At 44.4% G+C, this 20,100-nt stretch overlaps 1 protein-coding gene across 4 annotated transcripts in view; it reads right to left on the reverse strand.

Moving 5' to 3' along the window:
* GARNL3 (GTPase activating Rap/RanGAP domain like 3) overlaps window positions 1–20,100 on the reverse strand; it is a 148,130-nt gene that overhangs the window by 70,737 nt on the left and 57,293 nt on the right. For all 4 annotated transcript variants that reach the window (XM_070518720.1, XM_044778723.2, XM_044778726.2 and 1 more), the window contains 3 exons: window positions 16,120–16,194; window positions 1,738–1,837; window positions 14–132 (listed from right to left, as the gene is read on the reverse strand). In XM_070518720.1, coding sequence (XP_070374821.1) covers window positions 14–132; window positions 1,738–1,837; window positions 16,120–16,194 — 294 coding nt within the window. The remainder of the gene's footprint in view (window positions 1–13; window positions 133–1,737; window positions 1,838–16,119; window positions 16,195–20,100) is intronic.

Genomic DNA, 20,100 nt, shown 5'->3' on the forward strand with positions numbered 1-20,100 from the left:
GCCAGTTACTTACTGTTTTTCTCCAAAGAATGGCACGGTACTGGGGGACACGCTGATTGTTTTGGTCAGAAAGGGTCACGGACAAGAAGAAGGGGCTCTTCTCTGCATCATTCCCAATGTAATTCTGATGGACTGGAAAAGAAGCAGGTTTAGAACAGTGAGAATGCAACTGGTACTTCCAGGCTCTGGTAGCAGGGGACACTTCAGGTGGTATCCAGCCCTTCTCCCATGATCAGGGCACAATAATCCCAAACCCAGCTCGGGACAGAACCTGACCACTCTACACTAACCATGCAGTCCCATTGCTCTTGCCGGCGACTGGGTCAGGAATAAACACGTGACCCCATCCTGGCCAATAAGACAGGAAGGCTTCCTCACTCCTGAAGATGACCGTCTTCTTCCTCAGGACATGGTGGTGTCTGGAAGTGATGTCTGGAATTGCTGCAACCATCTTGTGACCCCAAGGAGGGCCAGCCTTGATGACATCACTGAGCCTCTGAACCCACCAACCCCAAAGCCTGCCCTACCTCTGCGTTTCTTTTTATGTCCCTTACCGTTTAAGCCAGTTGAGGAAGCTGAACACATCCAAACTCACGGCACCATCTATCTCCAAAGTCATCAAAACTCTGGGCACTATGCTTTCCGGCATTTGGGAAAATGACAACTTTCCCACTGATTTCTTTCTTTATAAAGAAAAACCCCTTGCCAAATAAATAAACTTCTTAGAATAATACAGTATCCAATTTTTTAAAAAACATCATTTGCATCTGGTCAGCCTCATTTTATAGCTCAAACATCACATTTGCTACAAACGAATGCTTTAGCCTGATAAGCAATTTATCTAAGTCACTTCTAATCCAACAATAGTGATTATTCTTTCACTCCCAGTATCTCCTGTCGTTAACCACACTCCTGTTTTCCGTCTTTCCGTAGTTCACTCTAACTGTGCATCATTACTAATGAGAGAGCTCTGGGTGTGTGCCAGGCATCTGGCTTCGTGTTTTTCCTGCATATCTCATTGAAACTTCTGTTCAAACCTACTAGATAGGAACTCATAATACCCCGACTTTACAGATAAGGACATTAAATCTCAGAGAAGTGGAGAGTAACTGGTGTAAGGTCCTATGGGTAACAATGGCAGAACCAGGGTTCAAACCCTTTCTACAGTCTCCATGAGGGCAGGGATCGTGGCTGCCTTTGCACTGTATGTTGCCTGGCACGTGCTAGGTGATAAATACTTGTCACTGATGAATGAATGACACCAGAGCCTAGAGGATAATGCCTCTCTAGTTCTCTATTGGCCCTGGAGCTCAGGGAACCATTCCTCCCCCTCGCTGCCGTGAGCATATTTTTCAAATCCCACTACAGACAGGGCACTTGCTTGTTACGTCTAGAGTTGTTTTCCACCCTGCAGATGCTTCTCAGCTCTCAGATCGCTCATGCGGATGATCTAACTCCCTTTAACTCTCCAGGACAAAATGAACTGTCAAAAAATAACTAAATAAAAAAATTAAATAATTAAAAAATAAATTTAAAATGATGAGAAAAACTCCTAAGGCTGATTCGGAATTGAATCTTCAAATCTACACAGCTTGCTACGGACTTTGAAGTGAAACGCCCTGACGTTAGTGTCCCTGAATTGGGTAGTTTCACACCTATAGGGTACCAGAAATTACACCAACACTAGTTTTCATTTTGGATATCCTTTCTTCCCAAGCACCGTAATGGCATAATTACCTTGTCCTAAGAAATACTTGAAATACCATCTGGTGTGGTATTCCGGGTTCTCTAAGTGCACGTCTGTTCTTCGCCAAGTGCCTGGCAGGGCGGTTGCGTTCTGTAACGGAATAAAGTTGTGCCATTAAAAGGCTTATTTAGAAAGTAAACAAGAAGCTGGTAGTGAACCAGAGGCCAAAGAACCAGAAAAGGCACTGTTAAAAGCGTACCAACAGGGCTGTAGCCACACGTGCTCATTAGCAGGGGACGCCCAGTCTAAATCCACATCACGGAAGCATTCTGGAGGTCCTTGGGGTGTAAGAGAAAGGACCGCGTGAACCAGTGAGTTCAGCCATTTCTAACTTGAGAATGACTTGAGTTTAAAGTTTCTCTTCTTTCTTGTCCGAAGCTTCCACAACATTTGGGAGTGGGTGCCCCCTAGAGGCACACCTTTCTGTCTGTTACCCCTGAAACAGGCACATTTCACCTGGAATACATGTCTGCAGCATCTTAATCGAGTTCATATCTTTTAAAGAATTTTTTAAATGTGTCATAAAAATAACTCAATGCAGAAAATACAGATAAACATAACGAATCATCGGAATCCTCTAACCAAAGATAATCATTATTAATGATTTGGTATTGTTTCCTTTAATTTTTTTCCTATAGGTACACACACATGTATTTTTCTTATAAAAATGGAATTACACTGAATACACAGTTTGAAACTCCACTGACATCTACATTGTGCCATGTGTATAAGACAGACTCCTGGAATACGCTTTTCTGATTCTGACATGCCTCTAGTGATTTACTGGATGCTTGTGGTCAGTTTCTTTACCCTGTAGAAGCTTCCTTCGTCTGAGTCTACAAGGAGGCTTTTCTCAGGAATGAATATTGAATTTTACTGAAAGCTTTCTTTTGGCAACTGTTAAGAGAATAGGTTTAATGGGGGGAAATCATAGAAATGTAACGATTATACTAATAGCTCTTCTGACACTGAACGGCTCTCAGATTTCTGGAATACACCCTACTAGGTCATGGTATGGTATTCTTTTCATATACTGCTAGATTTTAAAAAATGATTCATGCATCATATTTGTTAGTGAGATGGATCTATAGGTTTCTTTTCTGTGTGAATTTCCATCATATATCAGGGGTATATTACCTTATAAAGTGCCTTAGGATGCTTTCTGTCTTTCTCATTGCTCTGGAAATACTGACATTCATTGAGAGCTCTAAGTGCCAAGAAGTAGGCCAAGCCCTTTATATGCGTTATCTCCAGGGTATCTCCACCAGCTTCACAGACAGATTCGATTTTATCCCCCTACTTTCAGGTGAGGAAACTGAGGCTTAGAGAGATTAAATATGTTGCCTAAGGTTGCAGAGATAATGAGCAGTGGAGCGGAAATGAAACCAGCTCCAATTGCAGAGGCTCTTTCTTTTTTAAAATCGTAACCACTGCATCATCTTCTGTGTCCTTTTTTATGTTCTGCTTTTTTAATCTATCAAGGAGTAAAAAAGTGGGTTAAATTTTCTTAGTATTTTCGTGCCTTTATTGGATTTTCTTGAATTTTTAAAATTCAGCTATATATATGTATATACATATATACAAATTTTATTTAGAAATAATTTTAAACTTACATAAAAGATGCAAGAACAAGAAAAGTGCAAAGAGCATCTGTATACTCTTTACCAGATTCACCTACTTACCTCTTTTGCTCATGTGTTCACACTTTTCTCTCTCTCTCTGTCTATGCACACAATTTTTTCTGAACTATTTAAGACTAAGATGCATAAATAATAGCCCTTTATCCTTAAGTACTTCAGTGTGTATTTCCCAAGAATAGGGATGTTTTCTTACACAACCACAATACAGCCTTATCAACTTTTGTAAATTTAACATCGATACAATACTTTCATCTGTATTCCAATTTTCATCCATATTCCAATGACTCAACAATGTCATTTAAAGCATGTCCCCCTGCAGTACAGGATCATTTAGTTGTCATGTCTCTTTGGCTTCCCTTATCTGGAACATCTCCACAGACTGGCTCTGTCTTTATGACTGACATTTTTGAGGAATGCAGCACACACCGCTCTCCTCTTTTTAAATAAAGCACTCCTCATTTGGTTTGTCTGATGTTTTCCATGATTAGATTCAGGTCACGTGTACCTGGATGCTACAGTTCAGAATACATCAGGGATGCCTGTCCTTCTCAGCTTATCCTATTTTAAGATATCCATTTATTCCTCATTGGTGACGTTAATATTGATGACCTATTCAAGCTGCTGCCTCTTAGTTTTGACCTTTGGGTGTGACCCAAGAAAGCATATAATTGGGTTTTGTTTCTTGCAGAATTTCTGAACGATTCATTATCAACAGCTGTTCATTTTATGACCTTAAACCACTGGCAGTGGGTACTCCTGGTCCAGAGCTCTTTCTACTATGCATCGGGCGGCATGCAGCTATGGTATGACCCTGGCATCTACCAGCCGGCCTCAGGCATCAGTTGACCCCACATGGGGGCATCTGGCCTTGGGCAGTCAGACTCCACAGAGGTGGGTGTCATGACCCCAAGGTCCTGGATCCTGGAAAACATCCACAAAGCCTGGCGAGGAGACCCTGAAGTCACCATGACATTTAGGCCTCTGGAGCCCCCAAGACTTCCCTGGCACAGAGAGGTTTCTTTCAGGTAGCTGTGCCAGATCTTAGCTCAGTGCTTGTAGGTTTGTTAAGACATGCACTCTTGGGCCCGTTCTAGACCTCTTCCTCAGGATTTCTGTGGGTAGGGCCTTAGAATCTGCGTCTTAACAAGCATCCCAGGTGATTCCGATGAACGCTGAACTTTGAGAATCAATGCTCTATACCAGGGGTTCTAAAAGAATCCAGGATGAGCATGAACTTGAATGGGGGAGAAAACAACTTTATTTTTCCTAACTTCTAACTAATATTTAGTATTTCACTCAGTTATGAATGTACGCAAACAACTACAGTAGAATGAACAGCCGTGGTAACTTTGTCACCAAAAAAAAAAAAAAAATCACATTTTCAGAACTCTATACAGTGATCGCAGACATCTCAAAATACTATTCACATTCCTCATCATTCAAAATTATAATAATCAGGAGACCTGTTGCTGGATTTATTATTTAATGTATTAATAAAAAAGCATGCATATTATGGTATCACGAATTAGGTTTAAAGAATCATTTTGATAACTATTTCAATACAACTGTTTTCCTTAGCAATCCTATATATTTTGTTTTATGCATTAAAAGCATTATGCTGAGAAGGGTCCTACAGGTTTCACAGACTGCCAAGGGGGATCAGAGGCATAGAAAATGACCCCCATACTCTAGCCCTTCGGAAGCTCTTGAGTCTGCCGTCTCCCCTCCCAAAAGTCTGCATGCTGCCAACTGCAGCATGGAAAAACACGGAGAAGGGGCAGAGGCAGCACAGCGACGCAGAGTGAGATGGCACTCTGGTGGTGGCATGCCCCCACCTCTACTGAGTATACACTGTCAGTTATGAGTTCTTTTTTTAATGATCAAAAAGTTACCCACTTAACTTTCATCTTCACTGAATAGTTAACTAAGATGGGGGGAAAGCTCAACACCAAGAGAGTTGTGAGTCTCACAGAACAAGACACTTCCTGTCTCTTGTTAAAAGCACATATGATGAGATGTCAAGACAAGAATATACACAGGAACTGACAAAAGAAAGGGAGACGAAGCAGAACACATCCGCGCTGCCCAGGGCCCCCGAAGAACGACTCTGCAAACGAGTTCCAATTTCTGATGATATGTGGCAGAAGTGGACAGTAAAGGGCCAAATCTTAGGTGTACAGTGAAATGATTTTCAAATATGTACACACCCTTGTAACCACTGGATCAAGACAGAAAACATCCTCAGCACCCTAGAAGGCTCCTTCATGCACTTTCCCAGTCAATACTCAACCACACTCTGAAAGGTAACCACTGTCCTGCCCCCATCACCATTGATGAGTTTTACCTGCTTTTGAACTTTATAGTAATGAAATCATATCATGTATGTCTGTTGGAGTCAGGCTTTTTGTCCTTTGACAAAAATATCTGTGTCATTCATCCACGTTATTGGTGTAGCGGTGGTTCACTCTTTCCCATTGCCACGTAGCAGTCCACAGTATGAACATCAAGATTTATGTATTATTCATTATTCAGTTGATAGGCATATGGACTGTTTCCAGTTTTTGGTTATTAAGAATAAAGTCAAGGGGCCGGCCCTGTGGCTGAGTGGTTAAGTTTGCGTGCTCTGCTTCGGCGGCCCAGGGTTTCACCAGTTCGAATCCTAGGCGGGGACATGGCACCGCTCATCAAGCCATGCTGATGCGGCATCCCACATGCCACAACTAAAAGGACCCACAACTATGTACCCAGGGGCTTTGGGAGAAAAAGGAAAAAAGTAAAATCTTTAAAAAAAAAAAAGAATAAAGTCACTACAAACGTCCTTGTGTCTGTCTTTCGGTGGACATAGTCACCCATTTCTGGCAGGTATACATCCTGGGATGCAGAAGATGCAAATGTTGTTTCAGTAGATACTACTAGACAGTTTTTCAAAGGGGATGCACAATTTACATTATTAGCAATACATACAGGAGACTTCTAGATACTCCACATCGTCTGACCAACTCTTAGCATTTCGTCCTTTTAATTTTAGAGGTTCTGGAGTGCACGTAGTAGTGGCTAACTGTAGTTTTAATTTTGCAATAAATCCTGACTATTTTAAGTATGACCTATTTTATAGAGGATTTCAGAGATACAGAAACTTGGCCTACAGCACTTGAAGGTAACAGTGACACAGGAATACATTATTTAACACCAACGAGAAAGTTAGGAGGAAATATTCTGATGAGCATGTAACCACAGGCCCTCTAGGACCAGTTCAACTGACCCCACCTTATCAACAGAATAATTAAGAGTTGTCTCTCAGGAACTGACCCTCTTTGTTCATTTCACGCTGGTTGAGAACACCAACCCACCAACTGGGCTTGAGAAAATGCTCACTAAGTGACCTTTTTGATATAAAGGGGCTGAACACTCCACCCTGAGATCATCACACTAACACCATCATGTTGTAAATGTGTCCTATGAAGGGGCATGAAGTGTGACTACGCTTGCCCCAAAATAATCAGTTACCTCACTTCTCCTTACTTCCAATCATCCATCTCCACACTTCACACCTCCCTGCCCTGCATCTCATAAATTTTGCCTCAAGCCCTGGACCAGGGAGACAGATCTGAGAGCATATGCCTCCTGTCTCCCTGCAGATGGATCTTGCAAATAGAATTATTTTTCTTTTCCCAAAGGCTGATGCCGTAATAACTGGCTGTTGACGTGCATTGGGTGGTGAGCCCTTGCTCGGTAACAAGCACATTTTCCAGACAACAAAAGTTTAACACATTGCAAACACCATACTTATTTTATGCCCTTTTAGATAAACATTTGCTAAAAGGTATTACAGAGAGTAATGAACTCAAATTCTTCTGCACTGCAGACATGCCTGATGCCGGCTCAGCATAAGGTTGATATAAGGGAAGCCATATTGTAGAAGAGAAACTATACTGTAACACTATGACCTCTGATTAACTAACCCAGCAGAATATGCACCCTCCAGGAGATATACATGCCCTGTAGAGTTTATGGACCCTCACAGCTGCAATAAGTTGATAACCTTGTTCTTCAGAGTTCCTTAGGAATGTGATCACCTCCAGGCAGAGGGTCTATGCTGATAGCCATCATCAATGACAGCTGAAAGGTCTGGGTATAGGACATTGCTCCAGTCTCTGATGCATATCCACTAAAACAAAAGATTATCAGGAACTAAGACCACATGTCTGCTCCACCCGGAAACCAGATGCCCCCCCAACCCAGAAGCCAGCCCCCTGTATAACTGGCCTGTAGTCTTTGTTCTGTAAGATGGCTCTTTTGGACATTAGTCGGCCATCTTCCCCCTTGCTAGCAAGCTGTAATAAAACCCTTTCTCTCCTACCACCTTGCCTCTCTACTACTGGCATGTCTGTGGTGGGCAGAAGACCCACCTTGGGAATTAACGTGCCCACAGTGTTGAATGAGTCTTGAGACTAAGAAATCCTGAATCATTTCTGCATCAAATTCCAAAGCCCCTAGAAGCTCCTTGCTGCCTTAATTGTACATTGACCCCTTTTATACTTGTGGGATGTGAAGGAGGAAGACTGAACTGGCCAGGATATTTTGAGGAGAATTTGAACAAAATCCATATATAACATCCTCACCATATCTGAACGTACTCTCATATTTGACTTTAAGCAAGGAAGCCCCACAATACAGACACTCAGATTACAAATGAGATCCATGGGTTTATATAATGCCTGTGATTTTTTTCCGAGTATTTTCTAGAGTGAGTTCCGTTAATGAGTGAATGCATTTAAATTGACTTTACTTCAGTCTCTAGGTTAAATTGCTGAGAGAACACTGGCAGTAAAGAAGATGGATTTTTTTTTTAAAACTTTTTTTGAATTGCAAATATAAATATAAGCTTGTTGAAAAAAGTGAAATCACACAAAAATTAGAATCTTTTCCTCTCCCCCATCCTCCATGCTCAATCCTCTTCCTTTCCCTATAATAACCATTTGACCAGGCTGGTTTGCATGGGCCCAGATCTTCTCATGTATTTACAAAGATGTGTTTACTTTAGACAGAGATACACAGATCACACATTCACAATCACATACATACATTTATATACATACATATATACACATATGATTTATTTTCATAAATGGGATAGGAGTATAGATATTATACTGAAGCTTATTTTTTTCACTTAAGAAAATATCTTATAAATATTTCTATGTCAGCATATATAGGTCTACTTTGTTCCTTTTAACGACTACATTGATTTTTTTTTTAAAGATTTTATTTTTCCTTTTTCTCCCCAAAGCCCCTGGTACATAGATGTATATTTCTTTTTTAGTTGTGGGTCCTTCTAGTGTGGCATGTGGGACGCCGCCTCAGCATGGCTTGATGAGTGGTGCCATGTCCATGCCTAGGATCTGAACCGGCAAAACCCTGGGCTGCTGAAGCGGAGCTTGCGAACTTAACCACTCGGCCATGGGGCCATGATTTTTTTTTTAATTAAATACTTCAGTGGAGTATAGATGTGTAAAACATGTAAACAGCATAGAAACACCAAAAGTGGAAAGCTAAGGGCCTCCAGCTTCTTGCCTGACCTTCCATTTCCATTCTCCAGAAGCAATTATTATCAAATTCTTACGTGTTGTTTTGGAAATTTTCTTGCATATTGCAAGCATATTTATCTTTTTTTTTGTTTTTAAGGAAACGGGATATCATATAAATCACTCTGGAACTTTCTTTTATGTCTATCACTGTATCTTAAACATTTTTCTATTGTATTATATACACCTCTACCTTACTCCAACAGCTACTATGCATTCCATGGTATAAATGCATCATAATTTATAGAATCATTACTGATGGAAATTGAGATTGTTTCAGGTTTTTTTTTTTTCTGTTTTAAATAATGCTACAATACACATCCTAGTAGCAGAACTGTTGGCCAAATTAATTATTGCTAATTGTCCTCCCAAAAGATTGTACTCATTTACATATCCCCCAACGGTGTATAAGGGAATCCTGCCCATGCTAAGGAGGACAGATCTGTAAGAAGCTGCAAGATTGTCTCCTCTGCCCCACTACACACTAACTGATACACACGAGTGAGCTGTGAGGGAGGCCTCCAGTGAGCCACCCGAGGGTCACACTCATTGTAATTAATAACGGGATGAGCACACAGATGGCAGGGCAAGCACATCTGAAGGTAACAGAAAGCTTCCCAGTGGGTTAGCTAATAGGACAGGGGACAGAAGCAAGACGTCAAAAAAACTCTTGACAATTAGCAATGATGGACAATTAGCAATTATGGGACACGCTAACAAGATTAAATTCAGTGTGGACAAGGCAAAAATCTCACACTTAGGTACAAACACAAATTGCACAAGTACAGGATGGGGAAGGCCAGGTGCTACATGGTAGTAATTATGTCCCTTTTTCCCCATTAGGAGATTGAGGTCAGAGATGTGGAGTCATAAACTGGTAAGTGGTAGAGCCGAGTCTGGACCCAGGTTGGTTTGACTCCAAAATTGTCTCCACTACACCATGATGTCTACTCACAGCTAAATAACAGCACACGTGAAAAAGACTAGGGGGAGGGTAGCATATTGAGGCTCATAAGGAGTCATCGGGCTTCATAAAAAGAGGAGAAAGTGTGTGGCAAGGAGGGGGATGAGCCTGCACCACTCTGCGGCTGAATGGGGTGCCCCGGAGCCCTGAGTTCAGTTCTGAGCACTTCAGTTTAAAAGGTTCATTAAGGATCTCACAATGTCGAAGGTGCAGCAAAGAGTGATGGTGAGTGGAACCAAGTCCACATCTTAGGAGAAAAACAGCAGACGTCCGGGAATGCATGCGAGCCTGTCATGTTGAAGATGGGGCTCAGCCTCACACTGTGGGCACAGAAACCTGAGTGGGAAAAGAAACTGAATGGGAAATAGAGACAGATGAATTTTGTTCAATAAAAAGAATTTTCTAGCTATTAGAGATGCTGATAAATGGAATTAACTGCTTTAGGGGTGTGGTATAATGAGAAATATATATTTGGTCTTTGTCTCTGGTTTCTGGCACACAGCTCCTAGAACCTTTGAAATTTCCTGAGTGTTAAAGGTGACAGGAACGTCTTTGTTCTAATGAGGTGACTCTTGGTGGGCCCCTAGATAGCTCCAGGATGGGGCTGCTTGCTAGGATGGCCAAGCCTTGACCAGAAGCTGGGAAATTTCAGCCCCGAAACCTCTGAGGAGGAGAGAAGCGCTGGAGATTGAATCAGTCATCATGGCCAATGACTTAATGAAATCTCTGTAAAAACCTCTGTAAAGACCCCTATGCAACGGGGTTCAGGGAGCTTCTACGTTGCCGCACACATCAAGGTATTGGGGGGGTGGTGTGCATCCCTTCCATGTGGCCACGGTTGAGTTGTCGCCTTCACCATAAACCAGTAATAGTAAGTAAAGTGCTGTCCTGTGTTCTGAGTCGTTTTAGCAGATTATTGAACATGAGGAGGAGGGTTGTGGGAATCTCTGATTTTATAGCCAAGTCAGATGGAAGTGTGGGTAACCTGGGACCTGAGACTTGCGGCTGGCGTCTGAAGTGAGGGCAGTCTTGTGGGACCAAGTGCTTAAACCTGTGGAGTCTGACGCTAACTCTGGGGAGTTAGTGTCAGAACTGAATTAAAGCGTAGGACACTCAGCTGGTGTCAGGAGGGAAAAAACCCCTTAAGGGAGTAGCACGCTTCCCGTTACTGAGATATACTCAAGCAGGGAGAGAGGAGCGGACTGTCGGCAAAACTTGTGGGGCTTCATGCCTTGGGTGGAAGTGGCCTAGATGAACTCTAAGGGATGGCCCATGGTGCCCATCTGCAAACTGTTGACCAGTCTAGGACGAAGTACGCAGCAATGGAGAGGAGCCTTAGGCCCTTCATAGCAGTCTGACATTCCCGTGATACCTAAGCACAAGCTCAGGGATTCATTCCCTTAAACGGAGTCCAGACCAACCTGGGTGCTGTTGAATTTGGGGGTGAGTTGCCTGAGGTGGGGGCTGCAGACTGGTCACACCTGGTAGGACCACATAGAGTTCTGCAACAGATTGGAAATAAAAAAAACGAGTCCTTCACCACAGGCTGAGAAGCAGGGCTCAGAGGCCTCGGGCTCACTGTGACGTCACTGCTGGGGCCTCCTCTGACCACCCGATCTAAAGGAGGACTCCTCCTGTTACTCTGCACCACGGCCCTGTTTGTTTTCCTCACAGGAGTTAGGAAAATTTGCAATCATCCTGTGTCTCTGTGTTCCTCATTTATTGACTGCTCCCTGCCAGTCTGTGAGCCCATGAGGGCAGGGACCCCGGCAGTCCTATTCACCCCTAGATCACCAGTGCTCAGCCTGTCTGGCACCAAGAAATGATCCAGTGAATGTGGGTTAAATGAATGACTTCACACATCATATGAAAAGTGCTCCTGATATAACTTACGTTTTTGGTAATGACGGGCCAGGTTATTTGACCAACCCTCCCACTGAAGAAACTAAAAGTCCTTGAAAAATGTTAAAATCATCTCCTTAAGAGCACTGGAGTGCTTATAAGCTAGTAAGGAGTTACTAGCCAAAAGTGAAAGGCAAGTGGGAACCCACAGCGGTAAGTGGAGCATGAAGTTTCTTTTTAGCTCGAGGATATTTGTCAATCCTGACAAAACTAAACTTGGGTTTTGCTGACCTCACGGGGCAAGAGAGCATAGAATCAAACTGCCAGGACCCACGGAAGTAGGGCAGTCTAAGGAGAGACCCACCCAACATTAAGCTGGGACCCCAACCGGCTACACGTTCAAGGGGAGGGTGAACCAGAAGAGACCACCTCTAACTCAAAGACCCCAAGGAAGGCTGCCACGGCGCTGGGCAGAGCTGAGAGGGGGAGTGTCTCCGAGGGGCTATGACCTCACGTAATCTCATGTAAAGCCTCACACAAATCCGCAGCTCCATTCTGCCCCACCTGGGTGGCTTAAAAAGTCTAAGCTGGGAATTTACTTTAAAGGTGCTTGGCAAAAGCAAATGCAAAGCCTCCCTCTGATTCTTTTTTTTTTAAAGATTTTATTTTTCCTTTTTCTCCCCAAAGCCCCCTGGTACATAGTTCTATATTTTAGTCATAGATCCTTCTAGTTGTGGTATGTGGGATGCCTCCTCAGCATGGCTTGATGAGCGGTGCCATGTCCGTGCCCAGGATCCGAACCAGTGAAATCCTGGGCCGCCGAAGCAGAGCGAGCAAACTTAACCACTCGGCCACGGGGCCGGCCCCCTCCCTCTGATTCTGACACCAATTCTAACCCGTGTTTTTTCCCCACACCATCAAGCAATTCTCTGACACAAGCTAGGTGTGCTAAAATTCAACTCAATTCTGACACTATCTACCTGGAGACAGCGTCAGATCCCACAGGTTGAGGGCTCAGTCCTACAAGACTGTCCTTCCCCCAACTTCAGATGCCAATTGCAAGTTCAGGTTGTCACCTGTGCTTTTGACCCACAGGCTATAGATTGGAGGTTCCAGTGACCCCCTCTTTGGGTTCGATTAATTTGCTAGAGCGGCTCACAGAACTCAGGGAAACATTTTACTAATTAGACTATCAGTTTATTATAAAAGGATATAACTCGGGAACAGCCAGATGGAAGAGATGCATAGAACAAGGCATGTGAGAAGGGGCACCCTTCTTCCAAAATCTCCTCGTGTTCACCAACTTGGAAGCTCTCCAAACCCTGTCCTTCTGGGTTTTTATGGAGGCTTCATCACATAGGCACGATTGATTAGATCATTGGCAACTGGCCATTTAATTCCATCTCCAGCCCCTCTGCCACCCTGGAGGTCGGGGCTGGGACATAAATGGCTAAGCTTCTAATCACAAAGTTGGCTCTACTGGCAACCAGCCCCCATAGGTGCTTTCCAAAAGTCACTGATAACAAAAGACACCTTCATGGCTCTCATCGCCTAAGAAATTCCAAGGGTTTTAGGAGCTCTGCACCAGGAACGGGGACAAAGACCCAATATCTATTTCTGATTATACGTGACAACATCACACTCCCTACTAGGCCTCATATTATCCGCAAAACTCATTGTCTTGAACAACAAAGAGCACACAACTAGGTAGGTAAGTGCGCAAAGAAACACAGTCCACCGTGAGCATATGCCAGGACAAAAATCAAGCCACAGACAGAGAGCCACAAAAACCTTCATATATTGGAATCATCAGTCACAGATGATAAAACCATTTTGCTGACTATAAAAGGTAAATTTGACATTATCTTACGAGAATAGTAACCATAAAAAGTGACCAAGCAACCCCGGATTAGGCAATGGTCCCTTACATACGACACGAAAAACACAAGCAACAAAAGAAAAAATAGATGAACTAGACCTCACTGAATTTAAAAACTTGTCTGCTTCAAAGGACACAGTCAAGAAAGTGAAAAGACAACCTACAGAACGGGAGAAAATTTTTGCAAATCATATATCTGATAAGGGTTAGTATCCATATCATCTAAAGATCTCTTAAAATACAATAATAGAAGGAAAAATAATCCAATAATGAAATGCTTTGCCATTTGTTTGTTCATGAGTTTGAAAAATTTGAAGCAGCTATATTTAGCCTTCCAATGCACTAACGGCTTTAACTAACTCGGAGCGCGCCAGCGTTTTCCCCTCTGGGTCTCAGGTTCCTCTAACCTTTTATGAGGTTGTGCACTAACGCTGGGCAGAAGCTTTTAACTGAAGACTATCAACATAAAACACAGCCAAGGGGTTCCAACGGAGCACTCACGCTCAATGGCTTTGGTAGAAACAAAACTGAAAACCGTGTCTGAGCCTTGATATCATATTTCCCACAGAAGCAATCCGAGATAGGACTGTGTACTGAACACAGGAGACCACAATGATTTATGAAATCAATAACTCCACTAAATGTTTCCAAAGACGTTAAGTGAACTGCCCAAGGCCACATGGCTGGTGAGTTGTAGAGTCACAATTTGAACCCAGGCAGCCTGACTCTAGAGCCACTCCTGACCATGCTCCTCCACAGGTGACCAGGCCCCAGAACTTGCCCTCTGGTATATGGCCAGGTGACATCACCAGGTGAGGAGTGTTTGATGACTAAAGTGTGGTGACCCTAGGACCACATGAAAGCTGCACTTATGTCTTTCCCAGGAAGTATAGATTTCTTCTAGACACTGGTCCTGGCAGGGGCCAGAGTTGTGCTTATGTGGGGTGGGGAAAGTCCAGAACGGTTTGTTCATTTTGGGCTGGGCTGAAGTCCTGCAAAATTTTGGCAGCAGACAGATGTCTTGGGGTACAGCAACCTCTAGGGTCTCTGGTACTGAGGTCCTCAAAGGAGAAACTCGGCATGGGGGCTGCTGGCTTTCTGAGCAGTGGAAAATGAGGACTCAACGCCCCGGCTCCTGACTTAGCTCCTGAGACACCCTTGGCTGCCTGAGCCTGTGGTGATAAGACTGTCTCATTTCAGGATCTGGGCCACTTGGGGAGGGCCGTTTCCAAGCTTCAGGAGCCAATTTCCCTGGGAGTTCCTTCTTCTATGTAGATCAGCTGACATCATTCTGGACAAGAAGTTTATGGGCACCCAGGCAGGAGCGCAGCCCCAGATGGGCCTGCCCCCTTTGCCTCACAGAGCAAGGGCGAAGGTACCCTGCCTAGGTGAACAGGTATGTGAAGTTAAGGCCAAAGGTAAAGATGAGCAACAACTTCCCAAATGCTGTGGCCTTTCCAGGTGAATCCATAGCCCTTCAACAAGAACTGGATTAAGGAGGTGATCAGGAGGGCAGGCTGTCTGTACAGCACTAGTTATGGAAACAACAACAACCATTATTACTATTATAGCTATCACTTACCGAATGCTTACTAATGCGCCAGGCACACTGTTAACAGCTTTACGAGCTCAGCTCACTGAAACCTTTCAATAATCCTAAAACAGTTTCCATTTCATAGGTGAAGAAACCAAAGCTCAGAAAGGCAGCTTACCTGCCCAGGGTCATATACCTAGGAGGTGGGGGAGCTGGCACTTGAACCCAGGCTTGTCTGACTCCAAAGCTGGGGGGTGCTAAAGCACTATGACGAGTGACCTCTCAGGGAGGCAGGAAAGAAGAAAAAAATTGGGGGGCTCGCACCACACTCTGCAGTTTTGGGGGTAGATCTCAAGGGAGAGAGTGGGCAGTGGAAGTGTTAAAGGAGAAAGAAAAGCATGACGAGTCCCTGTGGCCGGCAGTAAGGAAGACCGGGAGAGCCCAGAAAGAGGGCTTGGGCCCGAGGAGTGGTGACAGTAACGGCCTTCTTTCTCGGCGTCTTCTCTGAAGAAGAGGACATTTTGTAATCACAGTAATTTTTTGCATCTCTCTCCTGGACCCTGATATGGCTCATATGCCAAGCTAACCTGCCTGGCAAAGTGGAAGAGGTGGGATTCTGGGGGCCATTCACAAAGGGTGTCGTGGCTGTGAATTCGTCTTTGGTGCCATTTCTGAGTCTATCTGGCTTTATTAGAAATCCTTTAAAGGGTATGTGTCATCCTATTAATAGCACCTTCCATACACAGAATAATGGCACTGCCCTTTCACGTCTGCTTCAAGGAAAGCTCTGAGGAGCTCTAGTTACCCCGTGCTGGGCTCCATTAGGCGAGGCTGCTGCGGTAACGAAGATCACTACTTGCTCACTGCTGTACCACAGGCACCATAATCATGTGCCCGGTGACAATACAGGAACTGGGGGCTTCCTTACCTCATCCGAAGAGCCATTTTCCACTCTGAATCTTCCAGCCCTTTGGATGGCTCCATCAGCGTCGCTGGAAATAAGCTAGGGGACAAAAGAGCGCTCAGTTAGGTAGCTGGGTCACCTTTTGCAATGCCCCTTCTGTCTGTACCTGTCCTATAAGTAAGCTAAATCCTACATGAGCTGGAGGGCCCAGCCGAGAAGCCAACGGTTTTTTGGAAGCTCTACTGGCCAAGTTCTCACGCAGCCGGCCGCACGGTCTTTAGGAGCTGAGGAGTGAGGACCACCTGGCCCACAGGAGTGGAAAACAAAAGCATCAAATCTAAATTTGATCATATTCCAATACTGAAAAACATGAAAACGATGCTCCCTGGGAAAACAGTCTTAATACACACTACACGTGGACAAGTGCAGCTCACAGATGGCAACACCAAACGCCAAGCCTGAACTTCAGGCGCCTTCACAGGAAAGCCTAAAAAACAATTAATGGCTGGCATGAACTCAAGGCTCCGCTAACATCACAGAAAGCTCTTGTGTTTCATTCAGTTTTAAACAGTTTCCAAAAGGCCAATTAGTCCCTTCCGAGGCAGGCAGACTGTGTTTCAGCTCTGGCAATGTGATGCTTGCAAATGTCTTCTCAACGCTAGAACGAGATGAGTGAAAAGCAGATCAGGGCTTGGCACGTCAGTCCTAAAATTACTGACTCAAGGTTTAACTTATTTTCCCCTAAATCTTCTAGATTTCTCAGTTGCTACTTGGGAAAAATGACATGTCTTTTTTTTAACCTTTTAGATCTGCCCACAATTTGCAGCAAAAATCTGCCAACAATTTCCACATTCCAGATTCATTAGAACACACTTGCCCGGAGGGGCGCTCACCGCCCTAATTCAGGACTTACCAGGTAAAACAGATACACAACTTCTTAAGAAAGATAGTTCTCTCATATTTTCACTTGTGTTAAAAGATAGGAAGGTGTGAAAATGAAGAAATTTCAGGCAAAACCTACAAACTTTCCCAAAGCAAATTATTTGAAAAAGATTGATAAATTTTTTTCTATCATAAATATAAAAATAATGGCATCTAATATTTATTGAGTGCTTCTACATGCCAGGCACTCTTCTCACCTTAATATGTATTATCTCATTTAATTCTCATAGTAACAACACAACCTGTGTACTATTATTATTCTCATTTATGAATGAGGAAACTGAGGCAGAGAAAGGAAAAAGAACTAGTTAAGGTCACATAACTAGTACGCGGTAGACCTGGGATGTGAACACAGGCAGCCAGACTCCAGAAGCCCATTATCTTCACCTAACCACTACCCTACCTAACCATCTTCCGTGGAATATCTATGATCCAATTTTTATACTTAACCTTTAGTTTGCAAAATAATTTCTAAAAACAAATACAAAGAAGATTTTTACATATGTTTAGCTATTTATGGCGTCTGATTGTTACACTCTTGGTAAACTGAAGATGAGCAGGAGAGGCTGTGTAGTAAAGAATTTAACCTTGCCCAGTGAGAGGTCTGGCCTCTGGCCCTGGCTCCTGGGAGGTGAGCTCGAAGCCCTGGGAATGTCCTCCATGAGTGTTTACTGGGGACTTTGAGCCACACGGGAGAGTGATGTGATTTCTGGCGGGGCTTCGGGTCACATGGTATGCAGATCTACCTCTGGACGCCAAGACTCAGGTGAGTTCCCTGGTTGACAATGCTCCGCGTGTACTGGCACACACTGTTACCAGGAGGAGCTCCTGCTGTCCACGACCCCGCTGGGCGAGGACAACTGGAGGCTCTGCACGTGGAGCTCTCTCGGACTCAGTCCCGTGTGTCTGTTCCTTGGCTGATGTTAATCTGTATCCTTGCACGGTAAGAAACCATAAGTGAGCTTCAGAGCTTTCAGTAAGCTCTGTGAGTCCCCTTCTAGCAAATTATAGAAACTGAGTGTGGCCTTGGGGACCCCGAAACTCTGCAGTTGGCGTCAGAAGTGACGGATCTTGCGTTTCCTAATTTTGTTTCCTAACCTTACAGAGACCAATACTAAAGTACGAGAACAAGATGAATTTAGGTCTCCTGGGGTCACTGCCATGTTTATGGGGGAAGGATAGAGGGTTCAGCGTCAGTTTCCTGGCTTGTGAGATTTACTCACGGTTAAATAGAGGGAATAGCAAACAGTTTCCAAGTCAAGTGTCATTGGTATAGGCTGCCTCAAGGACTCTGGAGAAGCATTCTGAGGTCACATCCAGGCTTGGCAAGAAAAGAGAGCTGCAATCAGTTAATAACGTCTGCCATGAGTATATAAAGAGAGACGGTGATGCACACACCCCTGAATCAGAGGTTGGTGGATAGAGTCCTCACTACGGCCAGGCTCATCCAGGACTCAAAGGCTTAGGGGAAGGGCTGAGAGCCAGTCACCGACCCAGTCATTCATTCGCACAACAAATATAAGTGAAATGTCTCACAGGTATACTCTACATACTGCCAGACACAGGCAATAACGCCCTTTTCCCTTGCTGAGATAGAACAAGAAGCTTACTGCTTATCTTGCTTAAAGGTTCAAGAAGAAGAAAGGAAGAACATGTTTAATGATTTGATGGTTAGAAGGAAGGTAGCTCCCTCTGAACTTATGATCACGGAACCCACAGACACTGAACTCAGACCTCAGGCTAACATGTTTAACTCTCTCACCTTTACCATCTCCCCCATCACCGTCTTCATCCAAGTCACTGTCCTCTCTCATTCGGATGACTGTAACCGCCTCCTAACCGGTCTGTACATTGACCCACCATTGCTTCTCTCCAACCCGCTCCTCACACTGCAGCCCCTGCGATTTCAAATCTCCAAATCTGATTGTCCCACAATCCCACCTCTATGCCAGCACCCCCATCCCTTCCCACTCGAGGATGCGCACACATGGTACTCCCTTGCCTGGAAGGCCCTCCTGTCCCATCTTCCCCTAATGAACTCAGCATTCAGTGTCACTGCAGTCCCCACCGTAGGTGACTTCACCGACCTCACTGCCTGCGAAAACGACTCCACTGTAAGTTCTTGGAGCACCTTCAGAGCTGTGATTTACATTTCTTTGCGTGATTACTTGATTCACGCCTGTCTCTCCTCACGCACTCCCTCTATGCCCCACGGAAGCTCCGCGAAGACCGTGACGCTGTTTTTCTCACCACTGCATCCCCAGAGCTAAGCACACTGCCTGACGTAGTACAGATACTAAACCTCTATCAAACAAGGGAATGTGAATAGACGAACGCCAAATTCCTACGGAAGCGACCACAGGAACACAAAGGTGGGCTGCGGCCTGTGCCAGTTCTGGAAAGCAGAGAAGGTTCATTACTCACGCAAGACCCGGCAGGTCAGACTAAGCCCCCTGAGCTCAAGCTGGCAGGGCCTGCCTGAGGAGAGGGTGGGGGCTCAGGGCAGTAACAGTGGGAAGGCAATCGACCAGTCACACTGGGAAAGCGATTCTCAGTGGCATCAGAATGCCAGCCCCACAGCTCCCCTGCCCTGACCCCACCTTTATGGCTGGCTTGGGCAGCTGGCTAATTAAAACAGAGGGTGCCACGGTGGCTGGTGCCTGATGAGGACTGGTATGCCAGCTAATGTGAAAGGAGACAGTGCCCCAGTGAACGAGGGCATGAAAAAAATAACCCTGCAGAAAAAAAAAACCTTTTTAACACAGAGAACCTGTTTCTCTCAGTACTTCTCTTCCCATTATTCCTCATAAACCTCTGATCTGGCCAGTTAAAACTACTGAAAACCTAAACTCTCCCCTTTGTTGGAAGATTTGATTCAGCAATGACACAGCGTCTACCAGAACCCATCTATGTGGCCGACACTGCACAACCTAGAAGCTTTCTCTCCTCACTCTTCCCACGTGGTACAGAGTTCTGGCTGCCACCAAAATCCATTCTCGCCATCTTCTACAGTAACAGAATTGTCGCTGGACACATGCCTAGACCACAATTCCCTCAGGGTGG

Source organism: Equus asinus, chromosome 10 (assembly GCF_041296235.1).
Source record: "Equus asinus isolate D_3611 breed Donkey chromosome 10, EquAss-T2T_v2, whole genome shotgun sequence".
Taxonomy (NCBI): Eukaryota; Metazoa; Chordata; class Mammalia; order Perissodactyla; family Equidae; genus Equus; species Equus asinus.